The following is a 22,335-nucleotide window of genomic DNA, read 5'->3' on the forward strand; positions in this document are numbered from 1 at the left end:
AAACACCATATATCTTTCTTGGGCAAGTGTTGGTCCTGAAAAGGACCACCCAATCTCGATGTTTCGACAAGTGTGTTCTTGTCGACCTCAGTAGAATGAGCAAAGTTTGTAATAGCAGGCCTTATATACTCTGTCGAAGTGCCGTATGCACGGTACCTTGCAGGGTACATGTCTCTGATTGGCTAGATAAGTCAAATGACATCTACATCTCCGGACGTGGGTGACAACACCCTTTGCCATGGAAACCTTCAGAAGCTATATTGACAGATAGTTATCAACCATTTGAGTGTCAAATTAGCAGATAAATTGAACTTGTATCATCAGAGATTATTTCTCTTTTGGCCATCCATAGTTAAAACTACATCTTGAGACCAGACTTTGAATTAAACCCGACTTCAGAATAAAGGCCTACAAGCCAAGATATTATCCAATTGATACATGGTCCTACAATTTTTTAAAACTGTTTTTCCCATCACCTTAACAAGACCCAGAATGTCTGTGACACTTCATGCAATATAAAGTGCAAATACGATGTTCCTGCAAAGTTTCAAATGTCTTTTTTTACTTTCAAATATCACACGACTTCCGAGACCAAATTTGCCATGCCCAGGTAGCTCTGAAGATACGTTTGGTGTCACACCTGCATGTCAAACCAAAATGGTTTTTAGAATGGCTTTGTATGGATGATGACACAGACACGATCATGCAGTCAACCCCACCACTCCCGCTATGATCTACCAAAAACGGGCTTGTCATGTTTTGAAGGTTAATTCATACTCACACATAACACATGGGGTAATGAAATATTCTTCATGCAATATGAATATAAAATAGGGAAGGGGTGTGTATACAAGGAGCAGAATTGATTGTCAATTTGGAAACTTCCTTCCACCGGGCAAAAAGTCTGTACAAGGACTCTGCTATCCCTTTTGTGCTGGTCTAGTCTGTTTTTTAAAGAGTTCACCCAAGGCTCTGTAGATACATATAAATACCTCTTTCAGCTGCACATCCCCAGAGAGCATCTGTATTGGAAGACCATGGGTTCAAGTCCTTGTTGAAGCATACCAAAGAATTACAGGTAAGAAAATGTGACCCACTGCCTTCTAACTAGGTGACTAGCAAATTAGACTGAAGGAGGGTACAATATGAAGGACCCAATAGTAAAGCTTTTCGTAAGTAGTGTCTACCCTAGGAAACAAATATTGACACAAATGACGATAATTAAAATGCCAAATTTGGAATAAAGAATAATATTCTGATTTCCATTTCTAAATTCAGGTGTATCCTGACCGTCTGTTCCCATATCTCTGTCTTGTTGACTGTCAGCATCGAATTATTCCTTTTCTTCCATTCTGTCTTACAGTGCATTGTTCTCATTGGTCAGCTGTGTCATCTCACCAATTCAATGGGCGGTGGCCTTGTAGGTACTTTCCCTAAAGTGAATATCGGTGCTTCAAACTGTTCCTTCTCTTCAGGAGTCAATGATGCCATTGGGGTGTAAGTCCTAGACTCTGCCTTCTGTTGCTGGGGATCTACAGTTGGAGTCGATGGTCCTTTACCAAACAAACCTGTACCGGATCCTACAGAGGTCTGTGACCCCGATCCGAAGACCGATGAAGCGGAAGAAGCACTACTGGATGGCGCTGATCCAAAGGCAGGGGCTGGTGTATCTGATTTCCCAACTGCACCACCAAAGACAGGTTGGGTGGGACCTTGAGTTCTGTTAAAGAGTGAAGAGCTACTTGGCGCAGCAGGTGCGCTTTCTGCTGCCCCAGGTGAGACACCTAGAAGAGATGAACCTGTTGATGGTTGCTTCCCAAACATTGTTCCTGTACTTGTGCTGGAATCTGACGCCACTTTGATGTTGGCAAGGCTGGAAGGGAAATTAGTTAAAGGAGAATGAAATCATTGTACCACTTGAATTCAAGATCAAGGCAAGATCAGGTGTTCATTTTTTATGAGAGGACATGTCATAGATTTTTCACAATATTACATCATGAATTGTATGTAAAGTCATCAAAATAGGCAAAAAAGAGATGTTTTGGGGTATAGCTTCAGTGTCCAATAGGGGAGAGTAGTTGTACATGGATGACCTCATAGATCTTGTTTACATCACCAATAGGAGGATCTCCATAGCAGTGGTGATTACAAAATTCAAATGCTCATAAATTTCTTATTGCTCATTAAATGATACTCAAACTTTTATTGATTTTGTTTCCGCTTTCAACCCAGCCAAAAATTCATGAATTTTAGCTGGGAATAAAAAGATTTGAATATAAAATCATGCTTTGGAGCAATTTTTTGAGATATGCAATATTTTGCAAAAACAGTTATATGCATGTCATTATGAACATGCAACAGATGGGCTGATGATCCAATGTCCCCACTTTGCTTATCTTATGTCATTACATGAAATAATCATATCATATATTTCATATAAAATGTGTGTATGATTTAGATTGCAGCAATGTTTATCTTTACACATTAAATCAGTAGTCAATCCAATGTCTTGGAATTCTTGGGAGGAAAAATGTGAATAAAAATAATTCAATAATTCATATAATACAATACAAAGAATAAGTGAGATATGACATTATTAGCTTGCTCATTGCATATTCATGATTTGATGTATAATGCAAAACTTTAAAATGTCATAACTCTGTTATTCCTTGTCCACTTTTGATAACATTTTTAGTGTTCTGTCAGTCTGACTTTACTTAATCTGTTCAAATCAAATAATTTTCAGCCTGGAGTAACCCTTTAAGGTGCCGGCCAAAGACTGCATTTCCAATCATTGAAACTTCTGACAGGTAGCTGAACATTCCAGGTTCGAAGGTCATTTCTAGTACTTGAAGCCCTCAAGATACATGTAATAATATCACACACCTATAGTACAGTGTTACTACTCTGATCATGGATTGCAGGTGAATGAACAAACAATGAAAGTTAATTACATTGTTTCTTGACTTTTTCTTTCTTTTTAATCTTGTGCAATAACACTAATAATGTACAGTGCATATCACACACCATTTAACATCTCTCTGCCCTTCCAAAGGGATGTTGGAAATTGTTCGCCTGTCTTCAGCCCGGCAAGCCTTTTACAGCGCACTAGCATTTAAAGCGATAAATTCCTGCCAGGTACCCATTTTATACCAAATCTGAGATAACTGGTAAAATAATTTGAATTCATGAACAAATCTAACACAAATTCTTTTTCTTATTTCAAAATTCATTAATATCTCATCATTGTTACTTTCACTGATGAAACTAAATTGAATATGTTGCTTAATATCAAAGGTGTTGCTGATGATTTTCATTGAAAAAAGTAGAAAAAAAGAAATACATGTATGGAATATTAAAAAAAATATATATCTATACAAAAAAATGTTGCAACCAACTTTGTTAAGTCCATTCAATCAGAATCCTACAAATTGAATTAGCATTATCAATTGGTTATAAGATTTTTTTAAAGAATTAAGTTTTCACATTATGAAAGTTATGTTGAGGGCAACATGCATTGTGATCAGATGCTAAAAAATTTTGGAATGAATTTTATAATTTCTTTTAAAGTAATAACTGGGGTGATATTTCATTCAATATCGTGTTGCTACCTGATAATTTTGGAAAAAGCAAATCATGATAGAAACTTTCAATTACTTTAGGTTTCATGGAATAATGATTTAAACAAAAATCTATCAATATAAAAGTGATTGTTCCATAACAAATCAACACACGTTTCCCATTCTTCGAGTACGTAACTGGTATATTTTTTCGAAGCATTTCATTTCATTCCCTGTTTACCTAATCTTTCTACAAACTTGAACGCATACGATACTCACTTGGCACCGAAGATGTCAGTTAGGGACGGGACACTGTTACCAAAGATATTAGTTGGGTTGGCTTCTGCAAATGGATTCTTATCAGATGCTCCTTTATACATGTCCACCTAAATTAATAAGAAATGCATATTTGTATACGAAAAAAGAATGTATTCTTTCTTATTTCTTTACATTTACAGATGCCTTTTCTAATGTTTATGATTTAAGACAAATATTTTTGAGGGTAATTTTAAACCATGTTGTTGTTTTTTGGTTTTGTCTTTGCTCTCTATGTGGTATGTTGATATCACAGCATTAAATGTTGGGTGGCAGTATGTACACCATTCTATGTTCCATACTGGGCTGTGTTAATAATACCGGTTTACCGAAAAAGCTTATTTACAATGACCTGAATTGATTTGAAGTCATGGGATCAAAGGTCACAGAGGTCATATATTTCCATAAATAAATAAATATAGCACTTCATCAAGTCATATGAGAGATAAAATCAATATTCCGCTAGTTTGAATATTAGTTAGCCTATGCACTGCATGCATGCATAAGTGAATAAATAAATATATCACTTAAAGGTCAAGTCCACCTCAGAAAAATGTTGATTTGAATCAATAGAGAAAAATCAGACAAGCACAATGCTGAAAATTTCATCGAAATTGGATTTAAAATAAGTTATGACATTTCAAAGTTTCACTTATTTTTAACAAAATAGTTATATGAACGAGCCAGTTACATCCAAATGAGAGAGTCGATGATGTCACTCACTCACTGTTTCTTTTGTATTTTATAGTTTGAATTATACAATATTTCAATTTTTACGAATTTGATGATTAGGACCTACTTGCCTGAAGCACAAAATGTTAAAATAATGGAATTCCACGTGTTCAGGGAGGAATGACTTCATTTCACATGACAATGACAAGAAAATCAAAATATTTCACATTTCATATAATAAAATACAAAAGAAATAGTGAGTAAGTGATGTCATCAGTTTCCTCATTTGCATACCTACCCAGATGTGCACATAACTATTTTGTGAAATGAAGCGAAACTTTAAAATGTCATAACTTTCTTATTTTACATCCGATTTTGATGAAATTTTCACTCTTATGCTTGTTGAACTTTTCTCTTTTTATTCAAATCAAGTTTTTGTTGGGGTGCACTTGTCCTTTAATAGTCATATCAGAGATGCATGCATAATAAATAAACAAACAAATATAGCATTTCAGAGATAAATCTATATCAAGACTTTACAAGATGAATCTGATATACTTACCAATTGGTTCTTCATGGACTGGGAAGGCTTCTTAAGCTGGTTCCTTTTATTCTTCACTGCATCCATAGCTGTAGTACAGGCTGCCCTCTATTGACAAAAAACAGGCAATTGAAAAAAATTATTCGCAAAATCCACTGCAAGTACATTTTCAAAGTTACTGAGCATTTATTAACATAATTTCCAGTCAATAAGCCATATCTTTGTCCATCTTATATCAAATTGGTCTAACGCCATTTAGTCTACATGGGTAGATGAACTGTTAATGGACCAAATTTTCATCTGCCAAAGTAACCAGTAATAAGAACATAAAGTGGAAATTAGACAGAGTAGGGCATTAGACTAAATGAACAATAAATTTAGTGAACCACATTCCGTGTAGGGTAGACCAACTGACAAGTAGATCAACATTAAAGCAAACAAAATGGGTTTACCCTATGTGGTATTATATGATCTAAGAAGAAGACAAACCACTCGTAGACAAAGTGATTACTGATTAAAAAAAAGAAAAAAAAATGTGAGCAAGTTTTACTTTTTGAAGACCAAGTTTCTTTTTTACAGAGAACCTTCACTGGTGAATTATTGTTGTGTTTGGGGGTGGCTGGTCACACATGAAAGTGTTTTTTTTAACATACAAAATTCTTACATATTGGTCAAACTGCTTAGCTTTCTCTGCGGTGTACGCTAAGAATCGAAGCTCCTCCTGGGATAAATCCTCCAGACCTAGAGTTGAAACAATGAAAATATGCTGCTTTTAACTCAGATATGCACATTAAAATGATTCAAATTTTTTTCCAAATGACCCCTCCAAAAAAATGTAAACAAAAAACCTTTCTCTACAGTGAAAAAGTTTTCAGCCATATGTTTCATTTTTCAATTTTTAAAAGACAATTTTGGAGTGCAACTTTTCTTTGAGTTTTCAAAATATACTGAATTAACATAAAAATTTCAAAACCCAAATTCACAAAATACTACTGTATTGTGAAAAGGCACAATCGACCAGAATCTCCTGATGGGTGCATGTATGGCTCTATGGCAAGACAATTGCTGTCTGCTAAAAGCTCCTTGAAGTTGAGCTCCTCTTTGAAATAAGCATGTGTACAGCATGCATCAACATCGATTTCCAACCCCTCCCTCAAAATTTTTTTTTGAATAAACAAATAAATGAATAAATAGACAAAATAATCAACAAATAAATAAATAAATGAAATAAAATAAAACAGATAGTCTAGTTGATGCAGGACACGGGCAAAACAGAACAGAATATCTGTCAGTACTTCAATAGTTCAATAGTTATCAAAACTTCATTGATACCAAATGAACAAATCATAACATTGCTTGACTACAATTTTCTGTTGTATTTAGCGAAGTAGCATTTAATACAATTTTATTTCAGGGCTGCCAACCTAAACAAAAAGAATATTTCATTACTTTCCAAGCTGAAAATCAGTATTTAAAGAAAAAAACCTGTATGACAACGACAAATAATTTAAGAAACAGAATTTTGCATGACACCATCAACATTCATCTCATTTCTCAGTGCTAAATACAGTACTGAAAAAAATCAGTACTACTTGGCAAATTGGCACCTCTGTCATTGCGAATTTGACATTACGGAATAATACAACTACTGATCTGATTTCTATCTGGATGGGCAGTTGCACGCTGATTGGCTTTCCAGAAATGAAGTCATGGATGTGGACATCATGAGTTTGGAGAAGTGCTATTATCAGTCTTGTAAAAAATGATATAGGTTTTTATTTTCTGTGATGTTAAAACATGAGAAAAAGCATTAAAATCCAGTCCATTACGAGTAGAATAAATGGCTTTGTTCGCTGTGTTGACGGTCCTAAGATGGCGGACGATGGCTTCAGTCCGGGATGCTCCACCGCCCATCCATATAGTATTCAGATCAGTGAATGAAACTGACCTGCCAAGCAAGACTTTGATTTGTTAGGTCCGTAACAGCTAAAAGGCCACATCTTCCCACTCTCCCATTCCTCCATGTCATAGAGAATACCATCCCTGTTAAAGAAAAAACAAAGAAGCAAGTCAGTAATTCAAAACAAAGGTTAACATGACAGAGGTCCTTTTTAAACAAAAATTGTGTAGTTCGATGAGTGTTGTCTTATTGTTCAAATGGATAAAAATAAATACTGGAAAAAAAAATCAAGTTCGAGAAGACACTTTCAAGTTGTCTGGGTGACTGAAAATCTTTATACAATTCATCTCATGGGGAGTCTTATATTAGTAAAATATATATATATGTATTTCTATAGTGTTTCTGGGCCCTGTCTAACAAAGAGTGACGATTGATCTAATCAATCTCAGCTAATATGGAAATCCATCAATGTCACAATTTCTACTATAGGAAATTTGCACAATGTCTCTTGCAAATTTTGAGAAGCACACAGAATTCTGAAGAAAACAATGAATGTATGAATATACATATCTGGAAAATATTTTGAACAAACATGCAATTTAGATGTTGACATTGCTGACGTTCCATATTTTTCACTTCTTTAAAGCACTGTCTAATAATGATTTTCAGTTGCAGTTTTTCAAGGCTTCACAGGTGACAAGAGGGACCTTGCAGCTCAGATTTTTAAAGTCAAACCAAGGCATTTAATAATGAGTGGATTGATTTTAACAGAAAATTGAGGGTACATTTTAGGATGGGGGAAGTGGTTTGTTAAAGGACAAGTTCACCCCAACAAAAAGTTGATTTGAATAAAAAGAGAAAAATCCAACAAGCATAACACTGAAAACTTCATCAAAATCGGATGTAATATAATAATATTATGACATTTTAAAATTTCGCTTAATTTCACAAAACAGTTATATGCACATCCTGGTGGGTATGCAAATGAGGAGACTGATGACGTCATCCACTCACTATTTCATTTATATTTTATTATATGAAATATAGAATATTCTATTTTCCTCCTCATTGTCGAGTAAAACAACGATTAATTCCTCCATGAACACATGGAATGAGCATTGTTTTATACTGTATGATTCAGTCAATTTTGGTCCTTATTGTCAAATCTATAAAAAATGAAATATTGTATAATTCAAACAATAGAAAAACAAACTGTTTTGTGAAAAATAAGCAAAACTTTAAAGTGTCATATCTTTCTTATTTCACATCCAATTTTGATGAAATTTTCAGCATTTTGCTGGCTTGATTTTTCTCTATTTACTCAGATTAACATTTTTTTGAACACCAGGTGCATTTATATTTTAAAATGAAGAAAAGATTTTCATTAAATAATGACAATCATGACTAATACTTTGCCTTTTTACATTATCAAACTTCATTCTCAGGCTATTTGTAAATTATTGCTTCAATCAGGGTATACAATAAAAGTCTGGATAAAGTACAGAAGAAAACAAACTGAAGAAAAGGTCTTGTTAGAAACTTAGCAATTCAGCAATACGGCATAAAGTGCACAACACTGGAAATGATTTGGAGAGATCTTCTAAGCTAGACATCCTTGATAGAAATCTATACTCACATAATCTCCTGGGCAGAGACATCTTGTGTGTTACCATGTGCCTGGTTGCTCCTATCGTCCCTTGAGCCTTGGTCAGCAAGCGCTCCGAACTTATTTCCCTGGAAGGTGTTGAATGAATCTTTAAAATTCACTTGTTTTCCCCCTCCTCCTCCCCTAAACCCCCCATCACGGTTTGATCCACCTCCAGCCCAAGATCCCCTGCCTCCTCCTTGGTAGCCTCCCTGACCATGGCTCCCTCTGTTCCCCCACGATCCATCTCCACCTCCTCCTCCTCCTCCTGAAAAGAGATCCCTGGATCCTTGACCCCTCTGTTGCTGGCTACCATAGTGTTGTTGGGTACCATAGTGTTGCTGGGTACCATAGTGTTGCTGGGTACCATAGTTTGAGCTGCTCCATTTATACTGTGACTGGGATCCTCCCCCTCCTCCTCCTCCGCCACCTCTGAAACTGCCTTGGTTGCCAAACCCTTCACACAAAAAAATAAAAGGTAAAAAAGAAAATTAAAAAGGTCACTCTAAATAATACTTGTTTCCAAAGTTTTAATTCACTGTCAGAAGTATAAGTCTTAATATGTAACAAATACATGTATTACACTTTCTTTCAGCATTCTTTAAATTGCTATAAAAATTTAGATTTTAATAAAAGCATAGAATACTGAAGGTTTAGTTAACCAAATATGATGAATGATGAAATGAAAATCCATATTTTCTTGTTCGAAATAGACATAAAATGAAATACTTCACAAAGCTTTGCCCAATTGATCATGGGCCCAGATCGACGAGGCTCTATCCCTTCAATCGTTGAACCCCAAACAGGGTAGCAGCAACTCCCTTCTTTTAATATCTTTTGGTCTGACACGGCCAATGTTTGAACCCCCGACCTTCCTGTTGTGAGACGGATGCTCTACCAACTGAGCCAACACACCGGTGCTACATGTATTGTTTTGCATGTATATCCTACATAAATTAAATCCTGTATGCTGATTGATTTAGATAGGATCATGTCACTAAGTCCAAACATATTCTCACTATTTTGCGATGATGTTGAAAATGAAATTTCCACTGAAGAAAATTAATTTATGTCAATGATGGAATAACGCACTATTCCATCAGTGATGTCGCAGATCATGCGGCCTCTCGGGCACACGGTCAGTGTGGCGTCTCTACCGGGCAAGTCTTGTGAAGGGACGGCGCAGCGCTAATCCATGTTCCACTGAGCGTGTCGCTTCAGGAAAAGTAGGTAAGTCAGTGCAGCGCGTTACCTTTATTTAAAAAAGGGCTGAAATAAAAGTACAACTAGGTTATCAAGTTCTATTGTTCTTATGTTCTAAAAGAAGGATATAAAACAAATATACCAGGCCTTTATTTTGAAAGAAAATAATTAGATTTTTCTAGAGGGAATTAATATTTAGGCTATATCCAGATATGCGTGCTGTCGAAAAACAAGAAAGTAATGTAAACAGGGTGGAAAGTTTTCCCCATCTTTTCATATTTTTAATATAAAACAAATTTTTGGAGTTCAGCTCAGCAAAAATTAACAGAGACCGAAACTGTTGCCATTGTTGATTCTAGATCTAACTTGGACTTGGAGCTTACACCAATTTAGGTGCATGGGGCACCTACAAAAAATGGCACGGTGCAGAGATTCGTCGAAAATCGAAGAACCTCCTTCAATACCAAGAAATGAAACATACCTGACTGATTTCTAGGATGCTCATATCGACATCTATCACCAAATCGACAGTTTCCTTGTTGAAAATAACGACAAACAGGCATTTTTTATGATATAAAATCCCAATTCATTCAAGGTTTTCTCTTTCTATGGTATCGGCAAATAGTATTTTCTATTTGATATTTTTATTTTTGTTTTGTAGTGTAACAAGTTAGGCCTACATGTATTTATGAATTTCGTTCAGTTCAAATCATGCAAGTAATGGCACATTGCAAAATAAATCAACAAAACACTATATACAGATAAAATAAATTATTTGTAATGCATAAATTATACAAAACTGATAGAAGTTTGAGTGACATAATCATACCATATTATGATACATGTATCTGTCGGGGAGGGGGGGGGGGGCACTTCCATTGACGAGTGGATATCATGCGTGACCCCCAAAAAGAAAGAAAGAAAAAAAAACAAGTAAAATGGATCTCTTTTTCAAAATAGAGCACGTTATGTATGTAACGTCATAAGGGTGTCAAAGCAATATATACCGTGACGGTCCAATTGCGAGGGTTACATAATTATGTAAAAAAACAAACAAACATCTGAAACACTTTATTAAGGATGTGCATTTTGCCCTAACACTACGTGTTTTTAGGGTCCGATTTGAGTGGTACTATGACAGTAAAGGTAAAGCCGACGTCTGTGATCACGCCCGTGACATATCAGTTAACTAGATTTTTACACAGGCTAAAATTTCCTTAACCCCGTACTATAGTTGGGGCTAAATGGCAATTTAGCCATACCTATAGTACGGGGTTAAGCTTAGCCTACTTTCTTTTTACACAGCATTTTTGCAAAGTGGGCTAACCCCACCTATAGTACGGGATTATTTGGCCCTGCAAAAAGCAGGGTTATCCCACCAATTGTGGTGCCGCAAGAGCAATAGTACGGGGTTAAGATCGCATGTGTAAAACGAAAATGGGCTAAGCTTAACCCCGTACTATAGGTGGGGCTAAATGGCAATTTGGCCCCACCTATAGTACGGGGTTAAAAATTTTAGCGTGTGTAAAAAGTGTACGAGTGAAGTACTTGTACTACGAATGATCGACAAAAACCACTAGTCCGGGGTTAGCAAGTTTCGTGTGTGAAAAGCAAGCATTCCTTATCCGGGATTAGCAATAACAATTTGGCATGTGTGAAAAGGAAAAAAATAGTACGGGGTTAAGGATAGTACGGGGTTAGCGATAGTCCGGGGTTAAGAAAATCCTGTGTAAAAAGGGCATTGTTTAGGGGGTCAATTCAGGGAATACTTGTCAAGGGTACCGTTCTTTTTCCAATACTTGTTAAGGGTAGGGTTTCATCCGGAAATGCATTTTCAGAACATGGAAAATACTTGTTTAGAGTGCTTTTTGAGATCTCCTGGTCGCGCATGGTATCCACTTGTCAAATTAAGAAAGTGCCCCTTCCCTCCCGGGGCATTTTCAGAACATGGAAAATACTTGATTAGGGTGCTTTTCGAAATCCCATGGCCATGGTGACCATGGTCATGCATAGTTCCACTCGTCAATGGAGTACGTGCCCCCCCCCCCGGATATCTCTATATAATTCATACAGATGATACAATTAATGAACCAGAAAATTAAAAAATTCAAAGTGTTCGAAGATCTGTCATGGTTTAGGTTAGACATTTAATTGTGAATTCGGGTGATAAAATATTACCATAAAGGTCAATTCCACCCCAGAAAATTGTTGATATGCCAAAAAAAATCAAACAAGCATAAATGTACACTGAAAATGTCACCAAACTCGAATGTAAAATAAGAAAGTTATGACATTTTAAAGATTCGCTATTATTTTTTTTTTCCAATTGGTTCGATCGATGCACAACTCAATGATATTTAAATGAGAGACGATGAGGTACCTTACTCTCAATTTCTTTTGTTTTTTATTGTTTGAATAATATTTCATGTATCAAAAGAAATAGTAAGTGGATGTCATCAGTCCCCTCATTTACATACTGACTAAGCGAAACTTTAAAATGTCATGAATTTCTTGTTTTACATCCAATTTTCAATTTGAGTTTTATGTTCGTTGGATTTTTCCTTTTCTTTCCCAAGAGATAGATGAAAAAAGGAAGGAAAGAAAAAAGAAAAAAAGAAGGAAGGAAGGAAGGAAAGAAATAAAGAAGGAAGGAAGGAAAGAAAGAAAGAAAGAACGAAAGAAAGAAAGAAAGAAAGGAAGAAAGAAAGAACGAAAGAAAAGAAAAGAAAAGAAAAAAAGAGGGCAGTCTTCGATGGCACAGATCACCCATGGAGCTTCCTCATGGATCAACCACCGCCGCACGCTTTCCCTTCCTCCCCTTCTTATGACTTTGGGTTATGTATTTTAGGTGAAATTATCCTTTATTTCTGGGGCTAAATCTGCAATATTTGATAAGCTGAATGAGGATTTTCCAGGGCTCTTTTGAGCATTGCCTCGAACCCAAAAGTATGTTTTTGTCATGCCCCCCTCAAGGGGCGTAGGCTGCATGGGGGTTGATGCACGTGCATCCTCCCGCTGAGGCAGAGGAGTTCCGATATTTTTCGCGCTCGCAGCAATTATTGTTTATTCAGGTAATCATACTGTTCCTGGTTACAAACAGTGCTATATCTAGATTTCAGGTGAGAAAAATCACAGTTTTGCATTAATAATTAGTAAAATACTCATGTTATTCATACAAAAATGCTTAGAATGTCCAGTTTTCAGGTTGGAATATTCCACATTTTTGGGGCTGGTGTTTTGCGCTCTCACCAAGTATTGTTTATCAGGGTGTTCATTCTGTTCTTGGTTAAATAAAATGCCTAGAATTTCCAGTTTTCTGCTTGGAATGTCACAAATTTTCAGCTCGCGCTTCGCGCTCGCATTATTCGATTGGTGAGATATGTAGCCCGTACCTTATTCATGAGTCACTAAATGCAATCTTTAAAAGGTTTCCTTTTCTGATCAGTATAAATTTCAGCTCGCGCTTCGCACTCGCGTTATTTCTTCGAAAAGATTCACATCCTTTTTCTTGATTTCAAAAAGTGCTATGAAAGTTTACTTTTCACGTCTTATTACATGAAATTTCCAAAGTTTGAGCTCGTGATTCGCGGCTCGCATCATCTCACAAAAAGACCCTTTCAACATTAATTGTGTCCATAATTGACCAAAAAGCGAGATTTACAATTTCAGATTTGAAAATAATCCAAACCTAAATATATAACTTATCAATAAAAAAATTGCTCAACTGAACTACTACAAAACACACAACTTCTTTACACAGATGATAATCTCATGGTGAAAATATCCGTTTGCACCAAAATGCCCTTTTTGGCAAATAAGTGCCATTTTTTGGCTTTGCCCCCCCCCCAACAAAATTACGTTCCACTGGCCCTGCAATCTTGGATTTGGAATCTCTCCCAAAGAAATTTTAACGTAGATTTGTAATGCTGTTCAGGATTCTAGCAAAATATCAAGAATAGTTGAAATTGCATAATGAAGTTGTAAAAACTTAAAGTCGTTTTGGGGCTGCTGCCTAGAAAGTCAATTACACTTTCTGAAAATCTACTACTAATCATAGAAATTAAGTGTTTCTATTAATAGTTCGACCCCCGTAAGGAATTTTGCATCGATTATCATTAATCACAAATGCAGATAACCATTAAATAATAATTATTACACCCTAAAGCAAGCAACCAACAAGCAAAATAATGTATGAAGGTAAAATGTAAAAAGAAAAAAATAAAAGAAAAAGAAAAATGAACACGATGCAATTTCGAAAACGACAATGCATTAAAACTACAATATTAGACAGGCTGCAATACAATAATATGCGTTACATTGTGTAATTTGTCTTATACTGGGTAACTATTAAATGTCGAAGCAAACCCCAAATAAAAAATAGAATAAGAATAAAAATAACACAATGACGAGGAAAAAATAAAGATAACAAGTTTAAAAAAGCAAGATGGATGATCAACAAACTGCAGTACTTGAACGGTCTGCAGTCGTGATAATTATATAGGGTTGATGTAACTATGGAAGTCCTTGGCTTTTGAAACCATGGTAACAATGACAGGCGCAACATCTTGTGGTGGCGGTATTCATATCTGGAGTGGACGTTAATTTTCTGAAATGTTTGCAAACGGACAACGGAGCTCGTGCTCAATTTCCCGTTGCTAAATTAATGACTAGCGCTAGCTAAATATCCATGGATTACCAACACACAAAGCAGAATATTGCCACATGTTATGAAATTCCCCCGACTCTGTCAAACTTGTCAGCCTTAGATCAATTTAAGGAAATTGAGAATAAATGATCTATGTGTGACATATAGGTTTACCCTATTCAAGTTGGGTTTTGTATTAGTTGGTAGCCAGCTTCGGATCTCCTTGTCCTCCCTTTGAAAGAACTTAGAAATTACAATGTTTTTTTTCTCTCATTTTGTCAAATTCTGAAATTTGGTTCTTTTGTTACTCTCACGTTCAAATTCTTGGAGAAGGAAATGAAGGTAGCGGCTGTCAGGCAGGGCCCTTTGAACAGGGTTTCACTACAAAATAAAGGTCATAAAAAAGTTTCACTTCAAAAATTTTACAAGCAAAAAAAAAAGAACCCCAAAACAAAAAGTGTTTCACTACAAAATATAAGTAATTTTTAGCTACATATTCCCATTTTTAGCACCTGCCAGAATTAAAGGGGGTGCTGCTTTGGAGAAAAATACACCCGGCACCCCAAGGAAAAATATCTTGGGGCATCTCCAGCACCCCTGCTTCCCAGAGCCATGCTGTCAATTATATCTGAGAATATAAATATTTAAGGGATACAATTACAAAGATTGTGGTCACACTTACAAAAAGAAGTAAAATGCACCTGTTGTGCTGTTTGCACCGGAAAATTAATGCCTATTTGGACCTAAAAGGTTTGCATTCAAGGTGCATATTTCGCACCATATTAAATGTGTGAAAAAATGTAGTTAACTGCACCATTAGAGGTGCACAATACTTCTACAGGCGCAAAGTTGCACCCAAAATGAGCTCCCAGTGCTGCAGTTGGATAGTATATTTTAGTAGATGAACTTGAGGAGATGTAATTGTGAGTAATAAATAGATCTCCTGTTAAGGTTGTTATATAATTATAAATAAAAGTAAATGAAAATTGTTTACTAGATTCATCATAGAGGCCTGAATAAATATATTAGCTACATGTATAAGGTTGGGAATGAAGAATATACAGTAAAGCTTTAATCTTTTGTATTGTGTGCGGTCAAAATTACTCAAAATTAATTATTATTAATTTAGAGAATGTTTATAGTAATTGTAATAGGCGCATCGAAAAATTATAATCTAATCGGTGCCCTTTGTCAATTATAAGGAAACAGATTGGTGCCCCTGATATTAAGACCATTATGGCACCTTTACATTTTCCGGTCAATTTGGGCGCCTCAATTGGTTGGATATCGATTCGACACACTGTAAAGGCCTGGTCACACCGCCCGAGCGTTGTTGGAGCGGTCATGGAGCGGAGAGAAAACAACGCTCGGGCGGTGTGACCATGTCTTTAAGGCCTGGTCACACCGCCCGAGCGTTGTTGGAGCGATCGTGGAGCGGTAGGGAGAGAGGGTCGAATTTCGCTCACAAAATTGGGGGAAAAAAAATCGAAAACAAAAAAAATCCAATCGAAATCGAAAATGGTGAATGGTAGCGAGCGGTGATGATTTTTTTCTCTCCACTCCATGACCGCTCCAACAACGCTCGGGCGGTTTGACCAACATTTAGGTTAAACATCAAGTTGCCCTCCCCTCCCTCCTCTTTGTCGTTGTTCTTTCTCTTTATCTCTTTCGCTCTCTCTATCTACTTTTTTTTTAGTTCCTCCCCTCCTTTTGATTTTCATCTTTATCAATTTTTCCCATTTTCCACCCCCCTTTCCCTCATTTTTTAGACCTTGCCAAATGTTATTTAAAATAAGAAGGTTCTTCGACAGAGTTGGTTGTTCACGAAGCTTTTAATATAATTTGTGAAAATGAAAAGCACTGTTTAGACATGTCTGACAACCAAACTCCTAAACTGAGTTTCTGATAGAACAAAAAAGCGCCGATTTAGCACTTCGATGTGAATAAACAGATATATCAAGGCATTAATGAATCCTTAACTTATTTTAGAAAGTAATATAAACCATTGCTTTACCATTTCCAACACATAAAATTGAAGTTTATATAGCCCTACCAGTACAAATGTGCATGTAGATTTGTGCTTTTCATAGCTCGCTCTATATACCAGGAAATTAAACTGTATCGTGATAAAAACGCCCTTTTCATGTCGCAAATAAAGTCAAATACCGCGGAAATCACCGACCCATACCTTCATCACGATTCACATATACATGTAGGACTAATCAATATCTTTCATAAAAAAAACTGTGTGATTTGAGTTGATATCGTAATAAATTTGAAAAGCGATCATTTGATTGGTATGGGTAGGCCGATAGGCAAAAATCAAATATTACGCTATATGTCGGCAACTGATAATAAAAAATAGAAGCTTTGGTTTACTAGTCAAATTACAGATCGGAATATAGGGCAAATAGAAGCTATAGAGAACACAGATTATTTGTAAAGAGATAGTGCGGTGAGAAACACTCGGTGTTCCGAGACACCACATGGTCAGGTGTTAAATTATCACCATGGAGTTGAAACATTTTGTAATACACACCATGTTGCGCCCTCTCATTTCTAGGGGGGGGGGGGGTCGTAACAACTGCGTAACATAAAATAGTGTTGAACTAACGATCAGAACGTATTAAAACTGTTTGAACTAACATCCTGATAAAACTGATGTAGTCCTCTTGCAACATAAGTAGTTTTGACACCTTTGTTAAACTCATCCACCCATGAGATTTTTGTTACAGTTTTTGAAAATTTTACTTTAATATTTAACAGAAAGCCTTGCTTATCTCACACCTTGGAATCTATGTTTGTCCACCCCCCCAAAAAAAAATCATCATCCGACCATAGCTTTCAGGAAAAGACAAATCAATCGATCTCGCAGTAAATGTCTGTATATCAAGAATATTCCGTATTCTACTGTATTATACACGTATAACAGCATCTATATGATTTAGAGGTAGCAAATAATGAAGTAATAAAAACATGCAAGTTTCAACTAATCGTATTTGATTCCACCGTCAGTTCAGTCTTTATACAAATGAGAGCTCGGTAAATTGGACCACGAAATCGATATTAGTATTAATAAACGGTGACAGCCCTATCGTCAAAGATGTTAAATTTCTGTTGAGTTAACATTCGAAGCGTTGGGGAGAGAGAGGTGATACGACATCAGAGAGGATTTTTCTTTCACTATAGCTTTGGAATTCTATGAATGAGAGCTCGGTAAATTGGACCACGAAATCGATATTAGTATTAATAAACGGTGACAGCCCTATCGTCAAAGATGTTAAATTTCTGTTGAGTTAACATTCGAAGCGTTGGGGAGAGAGAGGTGATACGACATCAGAGAGGATTTTTCTTTCACTATAGCTTTGGAATTCTATAATTCCATTATGAGATTTTGTTTACGTATAAGTGAGTTTGCTGACATTTTCGGTAATATGTATTTGTCAAAAAAGGGATTTTTTTGTTAGTTTTAATCCCTCGAAAGAACTTACATATGCAAATACCTTGTGATCTACACTATTACTCTGCTCATATTCCATGTGTTAGCTACCCCATTATAAAGGACACAGATTTATAACTGACGTATGATAAGGTAATAGACATCTCGTTTTTCGTAAGTGAGTTTGTGAAGAACGATCCGTTCCAGGGGCCCGTTGCAGAAAGAGTTGCAATCAATCGAAACTCTAACAAATCATGCGCAACTTGATATTCAACCAATCAACAGCGCGCATTTGGGACTTGCGATTGATTTTTTGACTTGGGTTTAAACGCAACTCTTTCTGCAACGGGCCCCAGAACTCATTACAGTAAATTTGAGAGGTGAATTCCAGCATCCATTTCTTTATTTCCAAATGCCAACTGATGGACGCCTGATATTAAGAAGCCAAACACCGTGATTCGTCAATGCAGCTGACGTCAGTATATTTACATAAAATGTTAATTTGCAATAACACACACTCTTCGACCTTTTATCGTTCAACACGAACTATATAGAAACAAATTTGCACAAAAGTTGGAAATTCACGTTGTCCAAAACCCTAATTTACAATGGCTAATATCCTCTGATACCTTTACATGCCTTGGGATACATGTCAAACTGTCAATCAACTTGCTCTGATGTGTACCTTGTTCTAAACCTGCCCGTTCTGTTTTAATCTCCAACAAGGGATAGGGGAGGAGCTTAAGTTTCCCAATCTGTTTAGTAATCATGTATAAAAAAACATAAAATGACCATCAAATTGTGATGATACGCATGGCCACCCCCTTCCATCCCATCCACAAGAAAGCTTTCTAAATCTGCTGACAACCGACGAAGTTCGGTACAACCATGACATGCATACTGTTTCAGCCTGTCACATGGTTCGCGTGTTCGATGAAAGGTTGTTACAAACGGGAACGCCAGCATTCCATCAACTTCTCAGAGACCCCGATGAACACCGATCATTATTGGAAGAGTATATATGCATCTCAGCTTCGATTACATTTCATTTTAACGCCATTATCTTCTTTAACTGCGAGCAGAGGAGAGTCGTGATCCTTGACCATACTTGTGTCTGGAACGGGGGTAATGCATTTATAGACTGAAATCTAATAATTGTTCAGTCATTATCTAATAAAGTAGAGTTGTCTGTTTAAGAGTCCATTACCAAAAATGAGGCCACAGGGACGTGTGCATGAGATTTAATTTTATTTAATTGATATCAGCTCCATATCAGCTTTCATTCATGACAGTCACTTAGATAAAAGAGATAAGTGGAGATATAGAGATCATCAATATCATCCTCAGTACCATTCTTCTAAACGATTCCTTAAACTCCGAGGATCTACCTACATTGTCATCGAGTCAGACTAACCCTCCCCCCCCAAAAAAAAAATCAGAACGAATAAAGAAAGATGATTTTAAACGATTTTAAAACAAATTTTAAGGAAAGAACTTTTATTCAAGTGCTAGCCAATCAGACTTCTCCGATCGAAGTTGGAAATGACTTTCCATGAGTATTTCGAGGTGATTTATTCCGAGTAGAATCGAAGAATGAGAGTAATATTACTGAATGCGGAAACCTGAACAGAGATTATCATCTTGTCGAGGATGGGAACCATCAAGATTTGAACATTTAATATGTGATTGTTTTCGTGTTTTTTTTTAAATCTTAATCTGTCATAGGATTTTCATCGTTGACATCATCACTTTGATCACCATCATCAGAGGCTGATTGTCAAATTTAACATCTAATACACTCATTCTAAGATAGTTGATTGATTTAGATGACTTTTGACACAGGGAGAAGGTTCTTCGTTTTTCATGATCTATTTTGAATTAAAACAGTGCGTGTTTGACTTTCTGCTTTCCGCGCAGTTTGACTGAACATTTTCATGATGCATTTTCATTTGTATTGCTTTCGTATCTTGTGGATACTTTCTATTGCCTTGAAAATTGACTTAGTCAAAGGTGAAATCGTCGAATTTTCAGGTAAGTTATCGTTAGAATGTCAGTAAATTTTCTCTATTCTTTTTCTCCGTTGTCGTATTTACAAAAGACAATAATAATAACAATCATAATAATAATAATAATGATAATAATAATAATAACAATATTGATAATAAATAATAACACTAGTAATAATAGGCATTTATGTGGCGCCATCTATCTAGAAATGTTTAATTCCGAGGCGCACTAGAAAAAAAGAATGAGTTTGGATGAGTGTCAAAGTGCCAATAATAATGTTAGAAAAGATAAGGCTTCATTTAGATTTGAAAGTTTCCAGTGATGATATGATTCTTAAATTTAGTGGCAAATCATTAGGAAGGGAAGGTGCTACAGCAGAGAAAGCTTAGACACCTGATAGGCTACACGTTTTTTTTTTTTTTTTTTTTTTTTTTGCAGTGGGGGGGGGGGGCGTCTTAAGAAGCTGCTGGTGTGATGATCTCAGGCTAAGAGCTGGTTTATGAGGCATGACAAGGTCTTGTAATTATTTATGATCATGATCATGAAATAATATCTACTCTTTGAAATGTGATATTTTTTTTATAAGTGTTGTTTCACAATTAGAGTATATCATGTATGTATATACAGTGTTCAATAGCTTGTCATCATAGATTTGATATTTTCTACCTCTTTTATGACGTGCAGGAGGCCTTATATATATATATATATATATATATATATATATATGTGTGTGTGAAGCTATACATGTACAACAGCTTTGGCAACTCTTTTATTTTAAATATTGTGTAAAGAAATGGATGAAGAGAACAATGGTAGGCGTAGCTTAAATCAAGGTTCCCCAGAGCTATCTACCCTTATATATATATATATATATATATATATATATATTGACCATAACGGGCGTTTTAGGTCCAAAATTACTGTCTTATTTTTATTTTTTTTGAGCCAGCGCATCTTTTTCATGAGCAATCATTAGTCATTGTTTTACCGCAATTTTAAAGAAATACGATTGTTTAAAAATCGAAAACCCGAGAAGCTCAACCCAAAATAGAGTGCAAATCTTGCTCGAAAATGTCCTCTCCGAATTCGGTATTTTTAATATGTTAAACAGAGGAAGATGTTACTTCATGATGAAATTTTGTCTCTGTGAACGTTATTTTGTTTACACGCAGCAAACTTAGAAATCCAGCTATCATTTTTTTCTTAGACAGTTCATATTTCAATGATTTGATATCAATATCTCTCCACAGATGTCCTCTCTGAAAAAAGTAATTGACAGAACATATTAAGATACAGGATTTATACTCGAATTAGAAATTAGTGGATGACTTCCTTCCAAAAAAAGGGCGGATCCCTTTGGTCCAGTGATACAGATGGGTAAATCCTGGGTGCAAAAAAAAAGCAGAACCGGCATGGGTATCATGATACACAGATAGATAAGGGTGGGGCCGTGGATGTACGAAAAGTTAAACTTTCCTCATGAGATTCAAACAAGTCTTGACACCTCCCCAAAACTTGGCATAAAAGAATATTCAAAGAATAATGTACAGGAAAAAAGATAAACGTTCCTCTTCGGTGCACATGTTAAGTTGATAAAACAGGAATACTGACAAGTTTGCCCTTATTATACAGTGCGAGTCAGAAAAATGTTACACTTTTTAAATTTAGAATTTTTCAAGAAAATTTGGGAGTCAGAGAGAATTTCTAGAATGTATGGATAGAGTAGATATTCCTTTGTCACTTGGTAAATTTGCTTTGTTATGGTTGAGTGCACAACAGCCATCGTTTGAAAAAGTGTCAAAACCCATTTGCGCCAAGTCAGGTGATTACATGTACCTGCTGAAACAGAGACAGAAGCATTCACACAAACAATTAGCGTAAGTTTATGCGTATGTTTATTAATCAAGAAAAAGATATTTATTGATTTACTGATTCTTTTGTTTATTTTTCTTGATTAATAAACATACGATAAACTTAACGCTTATTGTTTGTGTGAATGCTTTTGTCTATGTTTCAGCGAGTACTTGTAATCACCTGACTTGGCGCAAATGGGTTTTGACACTTTTTCAAACAATGGCTGTTGTGCACTCAACCATAACAACAACACTGAAACAAATTTTACCAAGTGACAAAGGAATATTTACTCTATCCTTACATGCTAGAATTTCTCTCTGAATCCCACATTTTCTTGAAAAATACTTAATTTAAAAAGTGTAACATTTTTTCTGACTCACACTGTAAATACGTCGGTTATCAATTGTGAAAAAAGAGCTCCCCTTAACCCCATCTTGCAACCCCCTACCCTCCTGGGAATTCGAGTTCTGCAAAAGTGGCATAATATACCCACAAACAAATGCATAGTGTACCGTGAACCCACTGCGCTTGGCATAATTTTCTTCTATCCATAT

At 35.9% G+C, this 22,335-nt stretch overlaps 1 protein-coding gene across 2 annotated transcripts; it reads right to left on the bottom strand.

Moving 5' to 3' along the window:
• Positions 1–463: 463 nt before the first annotated feature.
• Positions 464–10,445, bottom strand: LOC121418305 (nucleoporin NUP42-like). Of its 2 annotated transcripts, XM_041612104.1 has the most exons (8): positions 10,318–10,445; positions 8,983–9,090; positions 8,625–8,946; positions 7,037–7,131; positions 5,753–5,829; positions 5,110–5,196; positions 3,840–3,946; positions 464–1,873 (listed from the first exon to the last, which is right to left on the bottom strand). In XM_041612104.1, exons 1-8 carry the CDS (start codon positions 10,397–10,399, stop codon positions 1,390–1,392), a joined length of 1,362 nt encoding a protein of 453 aa, XP_041468038.1. In that variant the 5' UTR covers positions 10,400–10,445; the 3' UTR covers positions 464–1,389. The 2 variants fall into 2 exon arrangements, with proteins under 2 accessions (XP_041468038.1, XP_041468029.1); XM_041612095.1 differs by having other exon boundaries at positions 8,625–9,090.
• Positions 10,446–22,335: the final 11,890 nt, after the last annotated feature.

The sequence above is a fragment of the Lytechinus variegatus genome, chromosome 1 (genome assembly GCF_018143015.1).
Source record: "Lytechinus variegatus isolate NC3 chromosome 1, Lvar_3.0, whole genome shotgun sequence".
Classification (NCBI taxonomy): domain Eukaryota; kingdom Metazoa; phylum Echinodermata; class Echinoidea; order Temnopleuroida; family Toxopneustidae; genus Lytechinus; species Lytechinus variegatus.

Excerpts from the sequence above, each read along its gene's own strand:
- LOC121418305 (XM_041612095.1), bottom strand. The coding sequence starts at position 10,399 with ATGCCTGTTTGTCGTTATTTTCAACAAGGAAACTGTCGATTTGGTGAT. Across the intron at positions 5,197-5,752 it reads CTAAGCAGTTTGACCAATAT|AGGGCAGCCTGTACTACAGC; the intron begins GTAAGAATTTTG and ends TTTTGTCAATAG. Across the intron at positions 1,874-3,839 it reads ACTGACATCTTCGGTGCCAA|CCTTGCCAACATCAAAGTGG; the intron begins GTGAGTATCGTA and ends TTTCCCTTCCAG.